General features: G+C 41.2%; 1 protein-coding gene across 7 annotated transcripts in view; it reads left to right on the top strand.

Annotated features, from left to right (window-relative positions):
• The first annotated feature begins 3,954 nt into the window (after window positions 1–3,954).
• elavl4 (ELAV like neuron-specific RNA binding protein 4) overlaps window positions 3,955–25,875 on the top strand; it is a 72,969-nt gene continuing 51,048 nt past the window's right edge. For 4 of the 7 annotated variants that reach the window (XM_035414580.1, XM_035414578.1, XM_035414579.1 and 1 more), the window contains exon 1: window positions 23,858–24,157. In XM_035414580.1, the coding sequence (XP_035270471.1) occupies window positions 23,873–24,157 (285 nt within the window). In that variant the 5' untranslated portion in view covers window positions 23,858–23,872. Of the gene's footprint in view, window positions 4,472–5,047; window positions 5,245–22,368; window positions 22,769–23,857; window positions 24,158–25,875 lie in introns of those variants that run through there. The other 3 variants (XM_035414582.1, XM_035414581.1, XM_035414583.1) reach the window with 3 other exon arrangements.

Here is a 25,875-nt window from a genome sequence, read left to right as displayed (position 1 = left end):
GCATAGGTAATAACTTCCCCAATCACTCTGCACTTGTGCAAACGCTAGCGCAAGCCTGCTGAGTCAGGTCTCATATGAACAGCCTGAATGGCTGAGTGAAGTCAGCGTGCGTGAGAGCAGAGCATTCCAGTACTGTTCTCGTCAGCCATTCAAATGCTATTTAGCAGTTGGTAGTCCTTGCAGTAGAGGTGTGCTTCAAATTAAGTGTCGATTCTCACATTGGGCGGTACACCCATATTGAAGACATGATGGAATACTCAGGGCTTGGTGGAGAATCTGCTATCTCGACAATGGTGGGATCCAGAGCCGTAACTGCCTATGTGTGAAACTTGCACTCGTGCCAAACTGAAGAGAGATGCAAAAATGGCAACTATGCATTTCCCTTTCTAAAAATGTTTTCAGATATTTTGCAAACTGTGAAATAATGCCTTTTCGGATTGTGGCACCCATCCAAAGCTTTCCTGTGGCCAATGTTTTAGTGGGGGCACTGCCAGCAGTGCAGTTTATTTTTTCAACTCCCCGATATCACTGAAAATGACATATAATGAAGCATTCATTAATATATATTTAATTCATGTTAATTGTTGATCTACTATCTCCATAATCTACTATCTACTCTCTTTTTGTTGGGGTTCAAACACAATCTAGGTCGCTCTAACAAAAGCAACTCAGCACAATTGTTTGTTGGAAATCTCACAGCACAGACAAGACACACATGCTCTACAAGCACAAAGTAAATAAATTAAACCGACTAAATTTTTACCCCAATTAATTTATTTAGAATTATGAGTAATATCCCAAAAATAACTGTAGAGAAGTATACACTGGGTGAAAGAATGGTAAGTCATTATAAATAATAGTTATTGCCTTTTGTTTTTCTGTAAGGTCCTAGCTGTGTTATTTGAACAGACCCTAGACATTTTCTCACTGACTGGCAAAATGTTGCAGCACTGTTTACTAACCCAGTTTAACTTAAGTTTCATTTTGTGAAAAAAGAAAAAAGAAAAATATATGTATAATGGAAAACCTAGTGAAGTCATGCAGTAACATTCATTCCAGATGATGGAAAAAACTATTTGTTGTTTCAGGTTTTCTTTCCTGGGCACAGGGATTACTGTTGTGATTGTAGAACAATACATGAATCAAGCGAAGTCTGGAAAGACTTCACTCGACTAATTAATACGGAAATGTGGGACCTGCCACAGGTGCCATCTGGGCCTGGGGATTTTCCGGTTAAGAGCACACAGTCACAACTATGTTAAAACTGTTTCTGATGCATTCACTCATTTTTATGTTTGAGGTTAAATAAAATATTTAAAAATCTGTAAAGAGCAGGCTCATGCCTTTATTTGCCTAAAAAAAGTTAATTATGTTATTTAAAACCACAATACCTCTTATTTACCTCCTAAATTGGCTATTCTCCTCTGATCCAAGATCATGTGAATAGCAGCAATGTTTATTATTTCTATTCACTCCCACACTCATACCTATGGCTATTTTAGAGTCTCCAATTAGCCTATAGTACCTGAATGTTTTTGGACTGTACCTGGAGAAAACCCTCACAGAGAGAGCATGCAAACGTCACACAGAAATGCCCAGGCCAGGATTCGAGCCCAGGACCTTCTGGCTGTGAAGCGACAGTGCTACCCACTGCACCACTGTTCCACCCCACCACAATACATGCATACAAATGCATACAAAAATGCATGCAAAGCTTATTATGTAAAGCTGCGGCTGGTCTTAAGTTGAGTTGTATCGATTTGGAATCAGGAAATTATACATTCGAGGATATGAGATGACACCAGAACTAATTATATTTGCTAATTATTAAAATGTGATATTTCAAGATGATTATAATTTTACCTCCACGAGTGATATAACTATTCTTTGTGACTGAAATGAAACAATACTGAACTGAGGATCACTGTGTGCCAGGATGTGTGGTGTTCGGAACCAGGAGGTAATCCATACCTGGAGGAGATCAAAACTGGGGGTAATATTATATTTCTGAGAACCCTTGCTTTAAAGAGCCCGTGCTTTACAAAGGACAGTCACATCGGACTACATATTCTGCCCAATGATTGCAAGCTAAAACAGGAATGTACATACAGGATTGTAGAAGAGCTGGGCTTAATTATGGTCTTTACTTTTTCTAGGACAGAAGCTACACCATCAGCACCATCTCCGTGTTCCTCATAATTCACCTTTCACAGGAGAAAGCTGCACTTCCAGGGCTGCAGCTTCGACCTATGGCCCCAGAACTACGGGACGGAGTGTAGCACAGTGGGTAAGGAACTGGGCTTGTAACCGAAAGGTCGCAGGTTCGATTCTCGGATAGGACACTTCCGTTGTACCCTTGAGCAAGGTACTTAACCGAAATTCAGTATATATGCTTCAGTGTATATCCAGCTGTATAAATGGATACAATGTAAAATGCTATGTAAAAGTTGTGTAAGTCGCTCTGGATAAGAGAGTCTGCTAAATGCCTGTAATGTAATGTAATGTAACTATTCAATGTGCTGCTTCCTGGTGTATCAAGAGGGCTGTGAGAAAGAATAGAAATTGTTGTCCAATGGAATCGACAATAATTTCATCCAAGCAAATGAGTAGAGAATCAACTGCTTTATCACTAGGCCCTCACTTTAACACCCTCTCAATGGTTACTGGGTCATGGCATAGGCTAAAAGTCATCTTCTCAAATTCAAATAGCCCTAATGCTGTCTTCTCTCAGTTTTAAGGGTCTACTTGCTCTTCTTCAATATCTGTGTGATATCTGTGAAATACCAGAAAGTATTTTCAATGTAGCAAATAATCCCTTTTATAAGGTAGAAGGTAGGAGTCATTATCATAGTTTGAATAAAGACGATTATTGCCAGAAAGAGTCATGTTACATAATTTTTCCTTATCAGCACATTTGAAATTGGCTAGTGGCTAGTACTTACTGTAGAACTCGCTGTGAAGTGGGAAAAGCTATATCACAGATCTGTGATCCAGCTGATGCAGAGAATCGTTCCTGAAGGCCATCTATTAAGGGTAGAATATAAGATGTAATAATTTCAGTACCATTGTCTTGGCCTCCCAAAGCATGGCTTTATTTACGAAAATTTACCAACACACACTATTTACAAAGCAAGTTAACTTGCAGGCGAAGTTAATAAAAAATGGTTTTGTATATTTTAATTAAAAATTAAGAAATAATTATTTTTAAAGTTCACATTGAAATCTCAGAGCTGATAAATGAAACTGATGTGCATTTGGCCTTCATAAAATATCTAGTTGTAGAAGGTCATTTCATATTTAAAATATTGTGCATGGCATTGGTATAAATTTGAACCTTTTCATATGAATGGGTTTTTTTTTCAATTCCATTATAATTAACATCCAAGGATAGCAGTCACAGTTACTGTTTTCTGGCACAAATATGTTGAAAACCCACACACATGTTATGGGTAAACCAATTAAAGGTTTCTATCCCAGAAAATATATCAGAAAAGGTGAGTGATGTTTTTTTTTAAAATGCTGCATGTTTAAGGGTAAGTGAGTCAGAATGAAAACGGAGGGAAGGGAATCAGTGGCATTTTATTGATGGCCGCATTCAATCATCTGCACACGAATCAGGCCTACACACCTCTGGTGATGAGAGCAGATTGATTTGCGCTGGAACGAAGAAGAAGAACAGAATCGGCCGCGTCCAATAAGCTCACCCGTGAAAGGGATGGGAAGATAAGGGAAGGAAAGGAGCGGGAATGAAAAAGGAAGATGGCAGATGTGGATGTGTGTGTGTGCCATTGTTGTTAGCACAGTCTTTTCCCACCTTGTGGTAATACGGTGAACTGTAGCTGCCGGAGAGGAAGAGCGAGAGAGAGAGAGAGAGAGAGAGAGACAGGGAGCGAGTGAGAGAGAGAGAGAAGGAATGAGAGGAAGGGAGAGAGAGAGAGTGTGTATGTGTGTGTGAGAGAGGGAGAGAGAGAGAGAGAGAGAGAGAGAGAGAGAGAGGGAGTTTAAACTAAGAGCTATGTTTTGGGACAAGCTAATCTGCCAGAGAGCAGTGTGAGGATCGGAGCACATTGTGTGAGCGTGTGTGCGGGGGACAGATAAGGGAGCCAGCCCGCCAGCCCGACCGCTTGTTTTAATGTGCTGACTCTGGGGAGATAAAAAAAAATATTGACTCTTCAGTCGTGTGCCGAGACCCTGGGCACGAGCGCCACATCTGACAGAGGTGCACCGAAAGAGAGGAGAAGGGGGACAGAAACCTAAAACAAACAACAATAGAGGAATTTTTTTTATTTTTTCCATTTATAATTTTTTTCCCTTTTTGCCGGGACTGACTCCCTTTTCCATTAGAGAGAGAGAGAGGGAGAGATCCATAGAAGGGGAACCCTAAGAAAAAAAAGAGAGGGACGAGAAAAGCATTGACTACAAGATGTTCGAAATCAGCCGAACACTCAACGCTGCTTTGTTGAGCAACGAGGTAAAGAAATTGGATTTGATTTTTTTTTTCCAGTTCACTACTTTCAGTGTATATGCTGCTGATCATCCTGTCCTGTGTGTATGTTTGCATGATTTTTGGATGGTCAGAGGATGGAGGGATGAGGAGGGAGTTGACATATAAGAAGGCTGAATATCTGGCTGTATATTTCAGCTGAGCTTGATGCTGTAGTTGAAAGGGGACTACTTTTCTTTCCAGTCATCCTTGCTCACGGTAATAAATTAGAGAGGCAAGGCGACCGGCTGTTTTTCGTGGCACAACTGTTTTATTTCCCCCTCATTTATTCAAAGCAAGGTGACTGTTAACGCTTAGCTTGCTTGAAGAATCGCCCATCTGGGGCTCTTAAGTGTGTGTACGCGTGTACGCGTGTGTGTGTGCGGGCATGCGTGCGTGCGCTTGTGTGTGTGTGTGCGTGTGTGTGTGCGTGCGTGCCTGCCTGCCTGCCTGTGCGCGCACAGTGCAGTGTTTGTGTATATATGTCTCTACCTCCCCTCTCTCTTTCTCCTTCTTTCCATCTCACTCGCTCTCTCTCTCTCTCTCTCCCTCTGTCCTTCACTATTCCATCTCTCTCTCTCTCTTTCCCTGTCTCTGTGTCCGCGTGTGAGTGAGGTGCCTGTGAGCTGCATCTCGAGATGATGGTGAGGAACCCCCAGCACTCGGGACTAGCCCCTGCTGAAGGCTCCATCCCTGAGATGCGATCGCAGCTTTTTCCCAGGAATCTCCCTGCCGCCCAGCCAGGAGCCAGGGCACTTTTGGTAAGAGGAGGGGCGGAGACAGTTTGTCAGTTTCAGACATAAAATTAGGCACGAGGTGCTGAAGTTGAGATCCTGTAACTCTGGGATAATTAATAGCCGATTTATGTGGTTGCGTATGTGAGGTTCCACCTGCTGTGGCTGTGCACTTTGTTATCCAATCCAGACAGTTGGGGAGGGAAAGTGGCAAAGAATTTTCGGGTTTGAGTCCAATGCAGTTTCTTTGCAACCTCCCTGTGTGTTGAGTGCGTATGCCAGTATATGTAGGGGGTGGGGTGCATTGGGGGTGAGTGTGGTGTGACCTTGGGTATGCAGCAATGTTTCCAGTTTTAGTTTGTCAGACAGCATCCAATAACTTTTTATCAACTTTAAAACACGCAAGGGTACCTGACACACTGTGAACTATATTTTAAATATTAGGAAATCGGTTGTGTTCACTGTCATGTTTACGGTCCACAAAATGGGGTGTCATTTTCCCAGGGCCTCTTCGTTTTTTTCTGTCAAATTGATGACAGCGGTAACAAGGTTGTGGTTATATGACAAAATGCTCTCTGGTATTGAATGACTGCTGTAAATCAGACTGTGTTAAATGGCTAAATGGACACATTTGGAGGCTGGCAATAATGCGGAAAAAGAACGTCTGTATATTTCTGGAAGCTTCTTTGTAATGGTAACCGATGCAAAGAGAAAAGAACCGTCTCCATTTAATGTCTTTTGCCTTCCTGGTCAGATAATTCGGTCAGTTTGCACTGACGGACGCGGGCTGTGCCTCTCTTACTGGCTGCAGGCTGGGAGGGAGTCGCAGGGCAGGAGCTCTGTGATAGGAGCCGCTGGATAGGTGGGGGCAGTGATGCTGTGTTTACATGCTGGTGGATGTGGGGGAAGCATCTCGAAAATAATGAAAATGTTTTTGTTTTTTTTCTCTCATTTGTCTTCGGTCCACGCAAAGCTACGAGCCGCTGGTGTTGCATAGCGCGTGGTTTAAGGGGAACCCTCGCTGAAAGCCGTAGAGAGAAAATCCCTTTGCTTGGTGCATTAAATTGACATGAAACTGTGGGTGTCTAATCTGTGATGGCTTCTCATTCGGCGTGCGTTCAAACTGCTTCTCCTTCCAAGCTCGGAGCTTTTTGAATTAAAAAAAAAAAAAATCAGAGTAATGCTGACAGCAGTGAAACGGCTGCTGCTTATTGTATGCATATGGGACTGCAGCAGGTGGCTTTATCTGGGCAAATGAATGGCAGTTACCAGAACTCTCCCTAATAGCCTCTAAAAGCAGTTGTTCATTGTTCCTTCCTTGGAGACAAAAAAAACTCATAAGGACTTAGAGATGTGGGTGTGCACCCTTACTGTATTAATTTGTGTCTGTGCTATATGCAAATTCCTAGTTCTTTTATATAGTTAAACACTACCTGTTCAATTTATAAAATACATTTGCATTATGTTAAGATAAGTTTTATGGATAAAAAGTACCCTATATACCTGTCTGCTGAATGCATATTTAAGACCCTAAATTGGTAGCCAGCTTCATAATACCTATCACAGCTAAGAGTATTGAAATATTTGCCTTTTCCTGAAACTGAGTTTCAAAATAGAGCCAAAAAATTGATAGAGTGAATCCAGGGAAACTATATTGTAATATTGTTGTTGCTGCTTTTCATCAGCTACACTTATAAGTATAATGTAAGAAATACATGTCTGCACGATGGCCAAACTGAGAGAAACACAACATAATTTCACACATGATGAAAGTTAATTCATAATATGCAAATTCCATTATTTTGATGAATTTTAAATAAACAGAAGCCTGGGAAAGGCATATTTAAACAAGCATAAGCCTACATCCAAGCATACAGATAAGCTCAAACCAATAATGTAAAAAAAAAAATTGAATGTACCGGACATTTTTATTTACGTACAGTGAAAATTTTTGAAATCTTTTTTCATTGATGGTGATGCGGTGGTGAGGGGGTGTGGGGGACAGACAAGAAGTTATAAAACATTACAGTTTGATGATTTGATAAGAAAAGAGCTGCTGTCTTTCTCAGCTCTGCTTGATTACAGGGCACATTAGTGTCCAGAGAGGCCCTGATAATAAGAATGTTAATAGGAATGAACTGAGGTTCACGTGTCATGAGACAGCAGGAATAATTATATTGGAGGTGGCAGTTTGTTCTATAAAACCGGCCACTTTGCTTCAAAGTCAAATTTGTGAGACCCCAGGCTGCCGATGACCATTGCTTGACAGTTAGCATTTTGTGCCAGCAGCATATTGTAGAGTAAACAAAAAAAATGTAATATGTGCTGTGAAAAATAATTCAGATTGGGGTGATATTAATTACTAAGAGGTGACCGTTTCAGATTTCGTGTTGAATAGAGCGCATACATTGTACACAACCTAGAATATATGAGTGTCATCGGCTGTGATTAACCAGGTAGAAACGGCCCTTCGCCACCATGATTAATGGCACGGCGTTAACCAAAGCTAGATAATTTGCATATATTAGCAATGTGTGAGGAGAGTGTAAACCTATCGCTTTACACTTTGAGCTCGCCGCATATTATTGTTCTTGTGCATGTGGGAGGCACTCCATTTTGAAAAGTAAAAACGGGTAGGTCGAGAAACCGCTCCTGACTTTTCATGGGGCAGTCATGCATCTACACAATACAAAAGTAATATTTTAAACAGTGACATTGTATATAGAGTATACAAATACAGAGCTGTTTCAGCACAGGTATGTGTCTACCCTGTATATAAATATATTTAATCAATAACTAGAGTGCAATATTGATATTTGGAGTGTTTCTGAATCTATATAACTATGAAGCTGTATCTAGATTGTATCCGAATGCTGTAGGAAAAGTCAAAGAATCAAGTGAAATAGATTTTTCAAAAGTGAATTGTTCTGAGTCAAAATGTATTGTACTTTCTTTGATTCAGGTTTAAAGTGCTTCGATGCCATTTTTATCTTCTTCTGTCACTCTGAACAAAGATGCTCAGTAAATCCAAGGTTGCTCTTCTGTATGTTATCTTTAATTGTTTGACTTCAGTGGTTATTTTGAAAATATCTTCTCATAACAGAAATACTTTTGAAGCAAAGGAGCTCTGTATCAGTGTTCAGTGAAAGTCCACAGAAAAGACAAGCGAGTCCATGTTCAGTTCAATCAGATAGCTGAAATATAGCTGAGGACATTTGAACAGCACATCAGACTCTGATTTTGATAATAGTTTTTATATATGTTGCGTGCAATTTTTATTATTGTGAGAATTAAATCCACAAACCTAGATAGCATTTTTTTTTTTTTTTTTTTTGGTGAGGGTGAATTTATTCAGATTGCATCATCGTCTTCTTCCGTACAGCTGTTGTTTTCACGTTGTTTTGTTTGGTGACTTTCTCCCCAGTCATTACAAAAGGGTTAAAGTTTCCTACAAACACAATTTGAGGCGTTACAACAACAAGCGAAGCCACAGAGAGACGAGAGGGAATAGTCTAGCGACTGGCAAGCGCCTATTGTCGTTCCAGAGATTGCAAGGGTCATCTCTATTTCACAACAATGATTAGCTCTTCCCATCTGCCGTTTCCATCGTTTCCTCCGTTCTTGATTGCAGTGTTTCTCCGGTTAATGTACCCCAGGAAATTAGTTCATTTGTGCTCCGCAACCCCTGCCTCGAAGCTCCGCAAACAGGTGCAGTCCCCGGCACGAGGACAGACTGAGAGCCTTTCATTTATACCACAGAGGAAGTGCAGCACGCAGTGGAGGATAATGACATCTGTGATATGAGAACACAATATCCAAATTGTGGCTATACTTGGCAAGAAAGCAAAATGAGGATCACTTATTAGTTAATTTTTTTTTTTTTTTACCTTTGCAAAATGATCTGCATCGCCGTCGAGGTAAATCTAAATTCGCCGTTGCAGCATAGAGCCATGAAATATGGGGAGATATGATTGTTATAACGAAAAAGCAACATTGTATTTTAACCTAATTAATATCAGACATTTTGCACCACCAATGGTAGCAATTTAATGAGCACGGAGGTTAAAATAGCCTCTTGAAGTGCTCTCATGGTAGAGAAATATGAAATGCTATCACTGGTGTTTCTCCCTGCTCTGAACATAAAACAGAGCCACTGCCACCCAGCCCACATCCCCACGCCGCCTCCAATCCCCCCCCCCCCCACACCCCTTCTGAAATTTTGCTAGATCTGGTTAATGCTCTTTGGGAGAATTTCTTAGTTCTTTGGGAGAACTGCACACGAACGCGCTATTTATCCTTCAGGTCAATCAGCGGTCATCCCTTCACAGCTGCGAGAGCACATCTCCAACTGTAATAAAATGTGTCTGCACAAGCAAAAAAAAACATAAAGCGGAGCAAAGACAAGAGGCCCTACTCCTATTAAAATCATCCATGAGGACAGATACCCCCAATCGTTTCTCTTTTGTTCCTTTTAGCCTGGATCCACAATGTGAATCATCAGCCATTCAGAGGTTAAGCTTCACACACTTCCTCTTATGAATGCAATTTGCTGTTGCCAGATGGTTGGGCTTAAAAATTTATCAAATTCATATTGAAATTGCCTTTTAAATGTGTGTGATTTCGCAACTGCAAAAGGTCACAATTTTGACCTTTTTTAAACGTATTAAAACAAAATGGAGAGCTGGTATGCATATGTTACTGGAGAAATGCAATTGATCTGGCCATTTATTCGCTGCAGATGCTGACCAATCAGAAGCCTAGATCAGATAGCGTAGTGTCCGCAGTTTTCTCACCCAGCTGAGCTACTGCGATGCGGGTGAAAAATCTAAGCCGCACATGGCATTTTCTTGGGGCACTTTTAAAATGCACTGCAAGACACAATTTATGGCACAGAACTGACATATCTAAACCATATCAGACACTTGTAAAGTAGGAACTGGAAAACTGGAAGTTTCAACTTCGTCTGAGGGTTTACCTACACTGAGAGTGGGTTAAACGAGGAAGACAAGTCGAAGGCTGTTATTGAAGAGGAGCATACGAATATAAAGGATAAATTGATGCCGCAAAATGATTTGAATTTAGTAAGCACTTACTTAACAATAAAATGAGGCTATGTTTGTACAAAGCTGGTGAAACCGAACCCTGAAGCCAAAATAGGCCTACTTACATCTTTTGGTACTATATGATTTATGTTCACATTCTCCTGTCCTCAGCAGTACTATTATTTCAGTTTGAATGACTTCTTCTCTTCTTCATAAATATGTTCTTTCCAGATAATTATGCAGAAAATTTGCTTATGAGTTATTGACATGTTTTTGATTATGTTCATTCCAGATAATTCTGTGACAAATAAGCTTTTGACTTATTTGAGATTCAGTGTTTTGTGAGTTACAGAATGTATATTCCAAATAATTGCAGCTGTTGTAACAGCTGTATTGTTAAGCTCTAATGGTTTGATTAAATAGTCCAATCAGTTTAATAACATATTGTTTGAAATAATTTGTTTCTATTTGTACTTACGTTTTGTTAGTTTAGTGCAGGTTTAACCAATAATTTGTTTCTGTTTGTACTTATAGTCTGTTAGTACAGTACAGGTTTAGCCATTTCTATGATCTAACTTAGAAGTAAGCCTTTGTCGTTGAATGTTTATGTTAAACCCCATATCACAATCACAATATCGAAAAAAATAATGACAATATAACGTTTTGTCTATATCATGTATCCCTACTGGATAGACCCATTTTAGATTCTAGGAATCAAATGCAGTCATAAATGTAGATCAATGTCAAATAGCTTCATATGCAATTTTGAGTATGCCTACCATGTTCTTTTTGTGTTTCCTTCTCTACTCAATAAAAGCATGATCAGAACCTTGGTGGTTCCCATAAAAGCAAATTGTAAAATGCTGGGCTGTCGATCATTGTAATCCATAATTTAGAGCTTTGAAAGTTCAATTGAGTGAGACATAAACACATCTCTGTTCTTTCTACTCCAAGATACATATTTCTTGTTAAAACTGAAAATACACTGGAAATATATGGTGTATATAGCAGGTTATATTTCCTGCTATATTTCCGAACATACTGTAGAACATGCTCGATAGTAGGTTATATTTGCTGTGAAATCTAGTGCACTGCCAATTAGTGCAGGCTATATAGCAGGATGATGATGATTAGCACAATTTTTAACCTTTTTGTTTAAAGTTCCTCACTGTTTCTATTGAGTTTTTGCCATGTGGTGAGGCTGAGGAAAAGAAACAAGATAATGCTTACTTTACTTATTGGAAATACAATAACTGTCAAGTTGTCTGTAGAGTTCAATAAGCTCTGTCCACATTGTGTGGAGAAATAAATAATTATCCGACGTGTTACATTGTCTCCACACCAATGCATGTCAGTGACGTCACCTGAGACATCACCTGGCACAGTAACGTCAGCTCGATGGTTATTTATTCCTTCCATTTTCAATTACGCAGAATAATGGGACCTTGAGTTTCAGATCAATTTGTGTTTGCTACACCATGCAAGAGGTCAGAGATCCTTCTCGGACCTGATTGCAGTTGGCATCAAAAGAACCACACCCAGATTTGCACAAAGGCACTCGGAAAACAAACAGGGAAATCCACACCCCATAAATTTTAGGTTTCTTTTTTTACATAACTTGCCATGATGATCTGTTACAGAGCAATAGAAAGTTTGAGAATCAGATAAAAATCATGAAAAAAAGTCTTGACATGAGTTTTAGTCTTGTAATGAGAATTACACTTTTCTTTCTCAAGTAGAAACTATTAGCTTAAGTTACTTTTTGCTTGTCAAGCAAAATTGTCTTACTCCATTAGCAAGTCTTGAAATCTTGAAATGAGTAAAACTGTCTCACCTCATTAGCAATGTTTTCGTCTTATTTAGCAAAAAAAAAAGTCATAGATATATTTTATGTCTAAATATAAGACTAAAATAATAGTTATTTTTTGGGTTTTGCAGTGAAATCATTGTGGGATAATTACGCAACACCTCTTTGAGTCACAAAACTGCTAACCGTGTGCATTGCACGCGATAAAATATGACACAGCAGCAGCTGCCTTTGTCGATATAGACTGACATAAAACACTATAATTGGCCGTGCCCCCAAATGGCGGAGTGGTGCTGTAGGCCCAGCTACTTTTCCCATTTTCCCCATTTCTCTTTGTTGTGGCGTTTCATTGATGGGTATCTTCATCGGGAGGCTGCGGCTCTGCGAGGGCAGGCTGGCAGCCGCGCGGAGAGAAAGGTCTGGTGCTGCGGGGGGGCCGCGTGAACAGCTGAGCCAAAGTCCCGCTGGGGGCCTTCGCCACTGAGAGGAGCAGGTGTCTCCAGCCAGGCAAAGAGCCTCCTAAAGCCAGGAGAGAGGGTGGGCTGGCCAGCACACTCTGTGCCCAGGGAGGGCAGGTGGCCCTCTCTGCAGACGCGCTCTACAGAGCTCCCTCTAGGGACTCCCTCTTTGGCTTTTTTAAAAATAATCTACTGGCAGAGAGGATTTTAGGAGCGATGGCGTCGCCTCCAATGTGCCGAAAAAGCGGGAACGCTACATCTTCCTCTGTTGTGGCGCATATCTGCAGCCCGCTTTCACACTTGGCAGTGTGCTTTTGTTGAGTCACTTTGAGTAGACATAAGAGAAATGTGAAGGGGCCTTCTGCTTGTCTGTGTGCGTTTGTGTGGGTGGTTCAAAGAAAGGAGGTGGTTTGGAGTCGTTGTAATTGGACCAGCTGGAGTACCCACCCAAAAACAAAAAGGTTAGCAGAGTGGGTATTTGTATTTAGACCTGCAGATGCAGTAACAGGGAGTAATTTCCCCTGTAAAGAGGACAAGGAGCACAGCAATGACAAGAGCACAACTTGCTGAAAAAGTCCCTCATTTCATGTAGAAGCTGAGACTGGGTGGGGGCAAGGGATGCTATGGCATTCAACTGCTATAATACTTTCTATGATTGTTTCATAAATAAAACTGATGGCAAAATGGAATGACCATTTATAGTATTTGCCACAGAAACAAAATATCATTATTGAATAAGGGCAGGGTCATGCAAGACTGAATGTGTTTATGGCTTTATTTTGGCAACAGTGCCTATGCAGACTATAATTCTTGTATGTGAACAGAGGATGTCTAACAGCTACATTTAATAGACCTTTTAAAATCCTTTGTTTTTCTTAGATTTTAGTTGTTAGGGTACCCTTATCACAGCATTACTGTAGTTTGTCTATAGTATATAAACAATAGTATATATAGTCTGAGTGTGAAAGCATTGTCTGAATGAAAAAGCAATTTTGTTTTTGTTTTGTATTCATTTAGATTGTTTTATATCCGTTGGCTGGCTAATTAAAAAAATGAAAAAATATGGAAACATTGGGGGGAAAAACTGCTAACAGCAAGGTTTAGTCTTGTTTGTGTAAGTGCCGTAATTAGTGTTTTTGTTAATTAGAGTGGAGCCGAGAAAGGGTACTGAGGAAAAGAGCTGCAGCTTAGAATGCTCTGACCCATCCCGCCCGCCCCCCCCCCCCTCCACGCACACACACACGCACACACACACACACACACACACACACTGCACATGCTGGAGTTCTGCTACACAAACATGATCTGGCCCTGAAATAACATCAGAAAACATTATTCACACTGACTGGAGTAGTCCCTGTCTAATCTGTGTTTTGTCTTGCAGTACTCCATAACAACCACGAGGACAACAATGTGGTCCATTTTGGGAATTCATATAATCTGAAAGCAAAAGATGTTATTTAGTTACTTTAAAGCATAGTTAACTCTGGTGTCTGTATAGCTCATTGGTTGGCAAAAGCTCCTCTCTATACCTTCTGTATTGTTCTCAATTGCTGGACAACTCATCGGATGTGAAATACCTGATGTGAAATATCATTCAACATAGATCTGCATAACAGGCATGAAATATCAAAGCGACAGTGAATGTAAAGGGTGTGGTTCTGGAAGAATCTCATCTCCAGTCAATGTCAGGCATCCGTGACAAATTGCATTTTGTGGGATTGGCAGAGATTTTGAGAAAGGAATGATATAATTCACAGTGTAAAACTTGATCATTTCAGAGACGGATTTAAATTTTTACTGATTTATTTTTTATTATAAGCATTTCACTTTTTAATTTGTACTTTCATTTAACTTCATGTTGTCATAAATTAATAATATGTCTTTGACCCATGTGCATCACTGAGAAAAATCCTGACGGTGCAATGTTACTTCTTGGAGATGCAACACTTCTTTTCACGACCACGGGAAAGCACCATCCCCACTAGTTTTCTGAGCCATAAATAATTCATCCATTCTAACAGCAGTGTTCAGGTTTAAATGGTCTGCCATGGAGTCTGCCTGGGACATCAATGGCAAGTTTCTGAAATAACCCAATTTAAAGCAGGGGAAAAAATGCATTTATGTATGGTAATTATTCCTTGAGGCATTAAGGCCTCTGTCTCTCCCCCTTTCCGTTCCTCACTCGCAGAGGGATGTGTGTGATGTGCGTGATGTGCGTGTGTGTGCTGGAAGGGGGGGGGGGGGGCGCTGGTTGGGGAGGAGCGTGATTGGCATGGCTTGCTGGATTGGAAGGAGGGAAGTTAGGACCGATAACACAGGGGGCGGGCAGCACCAGCTGTACTTACAACCCTGAGCCAAAGCTAGAGGACATGAAGAATGAGAGGAGAGTGTGAACTATTGCACCATGGTCAACAAGTTTCAAGTGCAAAGGAGGTACACTACATCTGACACTTTAAGACATAATACATTGCTGTTTCACAATTTACTGGTACATTCAGAGGCTTTGAGAGCTACACTGGGTTTTCAGGGTATTTGGCTTTCTCCACCTGAAAAACACCACCTTACAAATAGGGCCTCTTCCTCCCTCTGACTCCACCCCTTCCTTCCTGCACCCACGTGACTATGCCCTGACCAAGACTCTCAGAACAAGAGTCAGCGTTGCACTGTGCCAGCTCCTGCCCGAACCCTCCCACCTCTTCCAATCAAATCCAGCCTGGGAGCGTGTGTGTGAATCCCCCTCTCTGAGGGAAATCACAGTAACCCCAGACTAAACCCTAGGCCAGATGGGCCACAGCGGTCAGCCCTAAGAGCATGGAGGGGATCTGGCTAGGATCAAACACCGAGCAGACTTCCCCGCAGCATACCACAACATCGCTATTATGACACGCGTAAAAAAAGACAATGAGCATCATCATATGACGCAAGGCTTGTGGTTTAATAACATATCACACATCGTAACTTCCTCTGCGCTTCAAATGAGCCAAAACTCTTGCTGTGCTTGCAACCACGCAGGGTCAACACACAGCTACCATTCTTTGATCTACACTTTGGAACTGGCTCGTCAAGTGTTTCAACAAATATCCCGTAATAAATTTTTTTAATGAAATGCGAATGCAGTTATGCCATGGGCTTGGACTATGTTGTGGTTTTAAGTATGACAGAATGTGCTCACCTGATCAATATGTGTGGTGGGTTGTTGCCACATATGCATATACCTATTCTTAATAGAAGTCAGATTATTCAAGACAAAGATATAGTTTGATCACAATCCCTGTGTATAACTTTTTTTTAGATAAAGACATGTCTGTGGCAAATATAGAATTGTCTTGTCCTGAAGTCACACAAAGTCCACAAAGCGTTCATGCGTTGTTGAAGAGTTTCTCGACGAGACAAGAAAATGAGTTCAAATAGTTGTGATCTTCTGTCCTCTGACAAATAAATATGTGTAAATAGAGGGGAAACTCTAAATGGTTTGTACCGGTACTTGGTTTATTGTTCAAACAGACAAGCTCAGGAGACTTTTTTCCCCCTTCTTCCGTAGTACTTCTCCTGAAATTATTGTTTGACATGTATGGCTGCACAGAGAAATGACTTCCCTTTGACAGCAATTTGTTGATTGCATTCTTGTGCACAATGGACATATGCCAGGGCAGTGATGACGGTCAACCTACATTGCACCTCCAGGTTGTTTTCACCTTCGAAAAGAATGATGCGTCAAAGCAACTTGCGTAAGGTCTGTTTCAAAGAGCAAGACAAGGCCTCTTATCAACATTCATCTCCGCTGGTGAGAACAACAGCTTGACATTAAAGACCTTGATCTTCAATATTTATATGAATGGGAAGCGTTTGGTTCTCACGCACTGTAATTCGTTTGTTCCTGTCTGCCTCTGTTTGCTTGTTTGGAAATAGAGGACATACTGTACTTTTCCCCCTGGCAGGCTGTAATTCAGAGGTTAAGTGTGGTGGGAAGTGAGCGGTGAACAGATTGCAGTGGAAGCGTCGGTGCCGCTGCTGGCTCAGGGCTGAATGGGCCAGGAAAGCAGGTGGCAGATGACTCTTCCAATCCGGTTAGTGTTCATCAGAAGAAGTGTCACAGCGTGTGTACAGAGGCAAAAAAGAGGGAGAGGACCCTTGTTTCTTTTTTTTCTTTATTTTTTTACCATTCTTTTTTTACCATTTTACCAGACTGAGCCTTAGGTGCTAATCAGCATTGGTCCATGTCTGTCGTTGGCTTGTTGACTGTCGGATGTTTGGCTTCTTTGAGCTTGTCGTTTCAATGAATTAATATTCTCCTGCTGTAGAATCATCTAAAAATCAGTGTGACATTGCCAAACGGTTTGATTGTATAGCACTGTGTCTACTGAATATAATGATATTACATATGGTATTTGTATTGGAGAAGCAGGGTTGCATCAGAACAATAGCAAAAGTTGCAAAAAATGTGGAATAAAAACTCTGGGACTCGTGAGGATATGTGTATCAATAGCTGTGCATGACTACTAGCTGTTGTGTTGAGGAAACATGCAATGTCTGTAGATATTCTAAATGAACAAACCTGAATCTCCTCATCGCCAATTGAAAAGGCACACCCTCTGTAGTGAAGGATTAAAAATGGCAGGATTTAAATGGATGCCAGAAACATGCTGGAAGAGTGCTGGTGGAGTGCTTTAATTCAGGACACGTGATGTGTGGGATCAGAGCAGACCTGGGTCAAATACGTATTTGTTTTGGATTCAAATACTTCTCTACGCTTTACTGATCTTGCCTGGTGTACTGAAATACTCTCAAAAAAGTGCAAACCCTGCCTTCTGGTCACATGGGCAGGCTCAATTTCATCAGGCAAGATCAATTGAGCACAGAAAAGTATTTGAATCCAAAACAAATACGTATTTGACCCAGGTCTGGCTAAGAGGGTGTGTCAGTGAGGGGCCGAGGGGCAGAGTGTCCATGTAGCCGAGCAACCAATCAATCAGGAAGAGGACATTTGACATTATGCTGATATTAGCAGGCAAGAAACTGCACTGCTGGCCAACCTCCCAAGAAGCATCACACAGAAGTATCTACATTTAACTTACAAAGCCACTTTGAAGATGAAACGCTTTGTTTATAAAAAATAATTGACCTTGCAGTGACTATTGAACATATATATATACATACAACTGGAGCATAAGATTCATTTTCAAAGCTGTCAGGATCTGTACAGTGCTTCCTACATGTTTAATATATCCTACCAAAGGCTAGCCTGAGTTTAAACATTTTCAATAATTGTTGACTTCTACCAGAGGCCAATATACATTAGTAATACAATACATTCAAAGTAAACATGCAATACAGTTAAAACATTTTAACTAGATCATGATATCGTTCTTTTTTCAGTGGCACTCAAACAATTTACTGTATCAGTGGTGCAGTGCCAATCATCCAGAGCCTTATTGACATATTTGGGTAATATCCATTAACAGTTTCAAATGATTATAAAAATAATTATATTAGATTTTTTAAAATATATGAACAGCATATTATAATGTAATAATGGTTTGTTTATATTTTATATTAGTCTGGCAAGCTATTTTCTAAGTTTATTCCTCCAGACTATTCATCTGGGAAACACTGAGACCATACTAAAGTTATATTAAAGACCTGATTAAGGAGCAGCACAGGAAATACAGCTAGCATATGTTATGAGTATGTAAAGGATGAGCTGGTCTTCTTTCATGCTTTATAGCCTTAAGGGATATCTCTAGTTGGGAAATGTCTGGGCATATACCTCTGCACTCACACAGAGGTGATTGAGCATGCTTGCAGAGGACCAAATCCCCATGGAGCTGCACATAAATAACTTGCTCAGCATTTCTGGTGACCCAAGTAGAAAAGCTCCTTCATCTGTGGTTTGTCCATTGAGATATTTCAATCCAGCCAGGTTGTCCGAGCAGTGAAAATTCCTTCTCAAGTCCCCCGCCATCCCTTGGATGTGTTATATCAATGGTTGGAATTAGATATGTGACTGTTAATCTCTAATGTACCATGGTAACACTACAATAAGGTCACATGATTTGGCATTAACTAATGTAGTTGTTAACATGAATTAATGATGTACAAATACATGAATTAAGTATGAAATTTAGTTAGTAGTTAACAAATACGTGAACTAATGTATTAGTTACATGATTATTTATACATGAGCAAAACATAGGATTAACTTTTCATTCATTTTCCATTAACAATTACATTAACTGTTTTTTAATCCTAATGTGAACTGGCATTAACTAATGCAGTTGTTAACATGAATTAATGATGTACACATACATTAACAGAGCTGTACAGATTAACTTTTCAGTAGTTAACAACTACATTAGATAATGCCAGTTCATGTGACCTTATTGTAAAGTGTTGCCCTTACAGTTAATCACTCACAGCCTAATTAAACATGTAAATGCATGTTGCGTCCAGTCACTGCCAGGAATTCCTGCTTACAGAGGTGGGATGTATTCAAAACAACCAGAGAGAATTGTAGATGACACGCGGTATATTAATAAAACTGGCAGCCTTTATAAGGGAGCTGTCGCATAAATATTTCTGAATTTTTGAAATTGGATGAATCAGAATAACCCTGTGGTGTGATGCTTGCTTTTAACAAAACAATATCTTTTGCAGTATTCCAGCTTGTAAGGATAAGGGTGTTCCAGCACTGTGTATGGCAGAGAATGCTTATGATATGGTGGTAAACTGAGATTTAATCTTCAACATCTTTACGTTTTAATTTCAGTGGATATAACCACTAGCATCAAAACAGCATTCTTATTATATTATCTGCTATTATTCTCTGTAAAGCATTCAAATAAATGATCATAAAATGTGAACCCAGACAGAACAGTAATTTATGTAAACCTAGAATAAATGGAAGTTTTCTTCTCCTGAATGCACACGGTATGTCTTCCATTCATATTTACCTATTGACTGACTAAATGTGTTCTCTAGAGAAGAAAAGGGATATTAAAACTAGTGGTGAATTGGAATTGGGATTGCACAATAGGCGTACCTGTCTGCCTTCATTTTCTCTTTGAATAGAAGGTGAAACAAGGCTTGAGTCGCTGGACCAGGATTATTAACCCTTGGTGAAACAAGAATGTCTGTGCTCCGTTTCTGTTAGTAAAAGAAGAAGAAAAAAGAAAGAGTACTAGAGATTTCATTCTTTCCTTAATTAAAAGTCACCCAGCAGATGTGTTCCCAGGTTTGAAAAAACACCGGAGCTTTGTTTATTTTTAATTGCAGGTAGCGAGATTTTTGGCAGTAGTTTTAGCACTCATTAATATTTCAAGCACATTATTGTGATAGGCTTTAGTACTCAGGAAGGTGGAGGGGGCAGAGGTGAAGTGTGGAGAATGGAGGGCTTAAGAGCTGCTTAGAATAGTTACATTTTTGTGCATAGGCTACCACACCTGCTATCCAAATACATATTTTAATTTTTTTCTTTTTTCACGGCCATGCGGTTCACGCTTCAGAACACGGTGCTGCTGAAAATATTTTGGCTCGTTGAGGTTTGGGTTAACAGCGCTTGAGGATCGGAGACTGTGAAGAGCGCTATAATATTTCCCATAAGCGCTTGTTAAACTGGAGTTTGTTGAACTCACACAGAGGTTAATGGACTAACTCAAGTTTCTCCGAGCAGTGAGAATCACCCAGTAATTGAAAAAAAAAAAAAAAAACTGCATGCAACTCAGAAGAGCAACTAGTTTTCTTCTTGTCTTGACAGTGCGTGATGGAAAACAACAAATACTTTTTTTTTTAAACCAGCTAATGCATCAACTTCAGTGGCATAAATTTAAGCAAGCAAAAATTAGCACAGATATCGGGACTTGGGGGGCATTTAAACAAGCCCAGGTGAGGAAAAAGAATTATATTATTTTTCTGAGGTATGACTGCTCTCATGCCAAATGTATAAATATAAATATTATTCCTTATTCTCATTCTCAAATTTTCAATTCCATGTCAAGAAGTAATATAATTTGTTTTTTGTCAGTGCTTTGTTGTTTTATGTCAAATGCTCTTACAGTATAGAAGGCCATTTCCTACATATTTCAGGTTAAAAATATAGCTGTATAAATAAATATGTGGGGCCAAAATACAGTATACGAAAGTAATGTTATAAAATGATCTTAACATATTTTTATTTTACGTTTTTTAGCTGTGGGGATTCCCCACAGTCACCTACAATAACTGCATTAGACCACAGGTGACAAACCAGGCCAGGTTATTGAATTAGACTGTGCTGTCTGGATGTCAAGGTGCATGTGATTCATATTTTATGACTTACTTGGTTATTGCAGCTCTCTCATGCCAAAAGCAATTCTTATCAAACTTGATAAATGTTCATTGGGATATTATGGTTAATGTTTATAAGAAAACAAAGTGTATATGTGATTGATCACAGTAGTCATTTGTGATTAAAAACCAAAATAAAAAGAAGTTGTGTTTCCCTGTACAATGTATTTTACAATGAACATACCCTTCCTCTTGATTTGTTTACAAAGTATTTGTGGGGGGAGGTTTATTTCTCATTGAAAAACACAAATATTTTATCAGGAATTACTTTAATTCTCCATTATTAATCTCAAAGCTAAATTCATAAACCACAACAATAATAACAAGGAATTGGCCAACTGAAAGTTATTCTATACCCTCTCACCTCTCCTCATAAATAAAACAAAATAATGAGACATTCAGCTGCACAAGGGAGAAAATAAACACCTAAGAAAAGCACACAAACTTCTGGGTGTGCAAATATATAGACCTATTTAAGAAAATCACACGGTAGCCTATGTCGGGGCCTGGGATGAGTCTCTAATCAAGGTAAAGTAAAGCTGTTCTTCCACCCCGCCTAACCACCCCAGAACCCCCCCTCCCGACCGCCAGAGACGTGAAATTGGTTTTGTCAGTGGTGGGAGCTTTGGGGCTACGTGTTAATTATTGATGCCGCTTGCGTGCAGCTGCGATGGAGAGCAAATGTGGTTGAAGCGTAGCCTACTGAACAGACAGAAGGGCGCAGTGAACGGAGCAGGAAGGGAAGGGTTACACGGCAACATGAGCAACGTCTCAGCACCCATCTGATGGCTGGTGTAACTCGCAATGAAGGCTAGATACGCCTATAGTCAGGAAGAGATGCTCTGTGTATATGTAGAATGTATTGCTTGCCATCACCGAAAGCTTTCCTAATCATTTTTGGGGAAAATGCGACCTTGAATCTGAGGCGTCAATAAACAGCACTTAATAAAAGAATCAGTCTGCTATTTCTAAGTGAAATATGTCTTACCATATGTGTGGTATATATGTGTGACTGCGACTTTTCAGACATCCATTGCGAAGGAACCGATAGTCTACCTGGTGCCTTCATATTTAAATCAATATAGTATTAATCAATGTATATTTAGGTCGTTACATTAATCAGTGTATACGGCTGCAGTAGTGCCTTGCAGTCGGAGAATGAAACCGTGACCACACTGAATTTTTTACGTTGCATTTCAAGCTTCCACCCCTATTTCCAGCCTTATGCTCGTATAATTCTACCACGCGCTCGCCGCGTGGATAGCGCGTTTGTTGTGTGATCCCGACTACATAGCTCTCAGTGGATAAAGCGCTCCCTTTCCTTCCTCCGGTGGAAAGGTCAAATTAACATTGCCAGTATATACTATAGCAGCAAGTATCAATGGCACTTGCGATTTTAGGCGTCCCATCGGCATCACCCACCCCCAAACACCCCCTTCTCTCTGCTCTTTCTCTCCCCTCCTCCTAAACACAACACGAGCGCACCTCCCCTACTCCGCTTAGCAGCCAATGAGATTCTACACCCAACTGACAGATGGGTCCATAAATGGGGTGTAGAAAAAAGGACGCTAGCACTTGCAATTCAGTTTCAGTGAGGGTTCTTCCTTTTTGTTTTTTTGTTTTATTTTGTACCCTTTCTTTGCTGCAAAGCCGCCGAATAGACGTGGGAACGATATATTCCACCTACAGCTCAGCAGCTTTCGACAAGCGGCGCCTACCGCATTCTCATCTATTCACTCAGGTTCGCTCCTTCTGCACTCGACTGTCCCCGGGACGTTCGAGCGGTTCGCCTGCGATCTAATTGCCACCTCCATACCAATTTATTTTATTTATCCTCCGATTCGCTACACTGTTTGTTGAAGACAAATCTACACGTTTTGTTGTTGTTTCTTCAAACTCGCTGAACAAGAATGGTCATGGTAAGCAACTGTTTTTAAGATCTCTTTGCCTCCAACAAACTGTAAATTATCTAATGACATTTTAACCATACTGATGTAGTCAAAAGATAAAATGTGGAAGTGCTTGTGCTCCGTTAATGGCATGTTGTAAATCTAAATTTTCAATGGTTTATGTATTAAATAAATTTGGTGCGCATTGCACATTGGGAGGTTAATTGTATTTTGGATTTCCCCGTTCGGCTCCTGCAGGTGAGCAGCGCGTTGCATTGATTGTTAGTGGTGGTCCTGTGTGTGTTACTTTGACTCTATCTGTGCGTGTGTGTGTTGCGTATGTGTGTTTTGAACTCGCACGCGCGTGATTTTCATGTTCTGTTCCAAAGCAACAGCCGTGATTTATATGAAAGAAAATGTGTGAATTCCATTACAGATTATGCTATTGATGGACCCCAAGCTACACGAAACGCACACTCGTGAAACTACACGTTGAAGTATGCACGCTGTTTGATTTTTCAACGGGATTTCTGGCGTACGAAAGAGAGGGACTGTATATCTCATTATAATAGGGTTTTGTTCCTTAGACGATGTATTAAATACGGTTATCTTTTCCCGGGATCATTTTGTTATAGCCTACTGTGCGGTAAATATCCTGGGTGTTAAAATAGAGTTATAACTGACCTATTTCAAAATACAACGACATCAATTTCATACTAAGCCTTTGAATTGCATACATCTTTTGAAATGTTAACCGTTCATGTTCGTATGATGTAGCATACTTGCAAATATGACTGTTGAAAAACGGTCTAAAGGTCCATTGATTATAAATTAATTTCTCCGTGGAATTAATCGAATACAGTCAATTGTAACATTCACGTATATGTACGTATTTGCAGTACTGTTTCCAAATATCCATGCATGCATGGTTAATTTACATACACAGCGCTGTGCTAGCAGTCTATTATCGTCAGGCTCAGTGACAGAGGAACAGTCTTTGCGCTCACTCAGTCAAAGAGCACTGCAACTGCGATTGATTGCTCGCTGGCATCGCAAGCATTTCTTCGCCAAGAAGGCTCTGCATCTGCGCGCTCGCCTGAGCGAAGGTGTTAATTTTCCTGAGCGGAGGGATGGATGGCTGCGGGAGCCAGTGAGAGCACTGCAGCGCTCTCTCCCAACGAGGGGGCAGTTCTGACCTCACAGATGAGGAGGAGACAGGGAGTGGGGCTGCAGTGCACTGCTCATGCCGAAGCCCGTGCATTCTCGCCCCAGCCTCTCAGGAAGGAGGAATGCCCGCTTTCTCGAGCCGCTCTCCGTCTCGTGCTCACTGAGAGAGTGCTCCAGGTGGGGGGAAATTTGCTCGGGTTGCGAGAGAAAACGGCTGCCAGCTCACAAATGGAGTGGAATGGTTTTAAGATGGTAAGGAGGCAGCAGCCCGTTTCGTGTATGCCCTTGCATCCGACAGCCTGCAGCAGCAGCGGCAGCAGCAGCAGTACCACTGTGCTTTTCTCTCTCTCTTTTTCACATTGATGGGCATGGTCTACGGAAATTTGGTGAATAGGAAGGTGCAGGTCATTTTGCTTTTTGTTTGTTTGTTTGATATTGCGGAGAGCACTGTGTGAGACTGCATGTGGAGGCCGGGGGCAGCGGAGGGGTTGAGCACCCATTTGTATCTGCCATGCAGGAGCAGGGTTTCAAGCTCACTGCATGCCTTTGTTAAATACTCTTATCATATCCGCTGTATGTACAGCATAGGTGGAAATCCCTTTTTTTTTTTTGGTAAAGTCGTGTATTTTTTAAACATTTTCTCTTTCTTTCCCTACATATGTGTGTGCTTTTATTTGGTGGTTGTAATCCATTGCTCGCTTGTAAATTGCAAATCATACACTGTACGGTGCAGGATATCAGTCGCTTGTTTGCACGTGTCTGTGTGCGATTGTGCGATTGTGCGTATTTGTGCCTCCTCTCACTGAAATGTTTTACGGACCTCTCGGCGTCGCTTCCCCTGCCTCAGAACCCTGCGGTAATGGATGCCTCTCCTCTGCATGCGAGGCGTGTTTTTCGCTGGCGATCCCGCTCTCTCTCGCTCTCTCTCTCTCTCTCTCTCTCTCTCTCTCTCTGAGATGTGTGCTCATTGTTGACTGTGGGCTCGGAGTCGCGGCGTCTCCCAGCTGTCCCCCGGACTGGTGGGAGGCCGTGCCTGCCAGGGGCCGAGCCCGACTCGCGTCCGTCACGAACGAGGGCCAAGTGGCAGGGCTGGCCGAGCTCGGCGACAATCACGCCATTGCGAAAAAAAAAAGCTTTCACGCTTTCGCCTCTTTGGTCTGACCTGTGTGGTCGTTCATGCAGGCCCGAGCATTTTGAATGTTCACGGTAGAAGACATCGTATGTCCAAGGCATTTGTAGCTCTGGTTTTAGAATACCTGTTTACTAAAAAAAAAACGCTCTTTCTTCATTTCCTGAAGAACTGCGTGTTATCCCTGCACCAGTGAACAGCTGTGCTTTGCCTTTTTGTGCAAACGGAATTGTAATTCAAAATAAGACGAAACTCGGCAAAAAATAAATATTCCTTGCACGCCTGACCGAGATCACCTCGCCTCCATTATTGATGCCGTGGTTTTGTCGGAGAGGGCTTTGCTTGTCTCTCAGCCCAAGAGAGGGGGGAGAAGGAGAGAGGGAGAGGTACAACGTTTATTGTGCAGAACTGCATGTGGCCGCCTTTACCACACCCCCCCCCCCCCCCACCTGCACAGTCATCACATGTACAGCTGCCAGGCAGAGGAACTGTCCTGTCCCAGAGCTCTTTGACGGAAGTGCTGTCCAGTGCTGGCTTACCAGGAAGGAACCAATTGTGTTATGGCAAAACCCTAGTCTAGGTTCCATATAACATTGCTAATAAGTAAGAAGAAAGAAAGTGGCAACAATGTCAGTCAAAGAAAGGGCCAGAGGGTTGGGGCAGAAAAGTGGGTGCAGAAAACGGGGAGTGTGCAGTAGAGGGGGGGTGGGGGTGGGGGGCGGGGGTGAGAATAGAGCTGTGAGGTGTGTTATCTAAGGGCGGCAGAGTTTTCACCTCTGACTGTGGTGAGAAAACGCTGGAATGACTACAGGGCCATGTCATCTTAAGACCCCCCCCCCCC

The sequence above is a fragment of the Anguilla anguilla genome, chromosome 4, assembly GCF_013347855.1.
Source record: "Anguilla anguilla isolate fAngAng1 chromosome 4, fAngAng1.pri, whole genome shotgun sequence".
Classification (NCBI taxonomy): Eukaryota; Metazoa; Chordata; class Actinopteri; order Anguilliformes; family Anguillidae; genus Anguilla; species Anguilla anguilla.
This window is presented reverse-complemented; position numbering and strand designations above follow the sequence as displayed.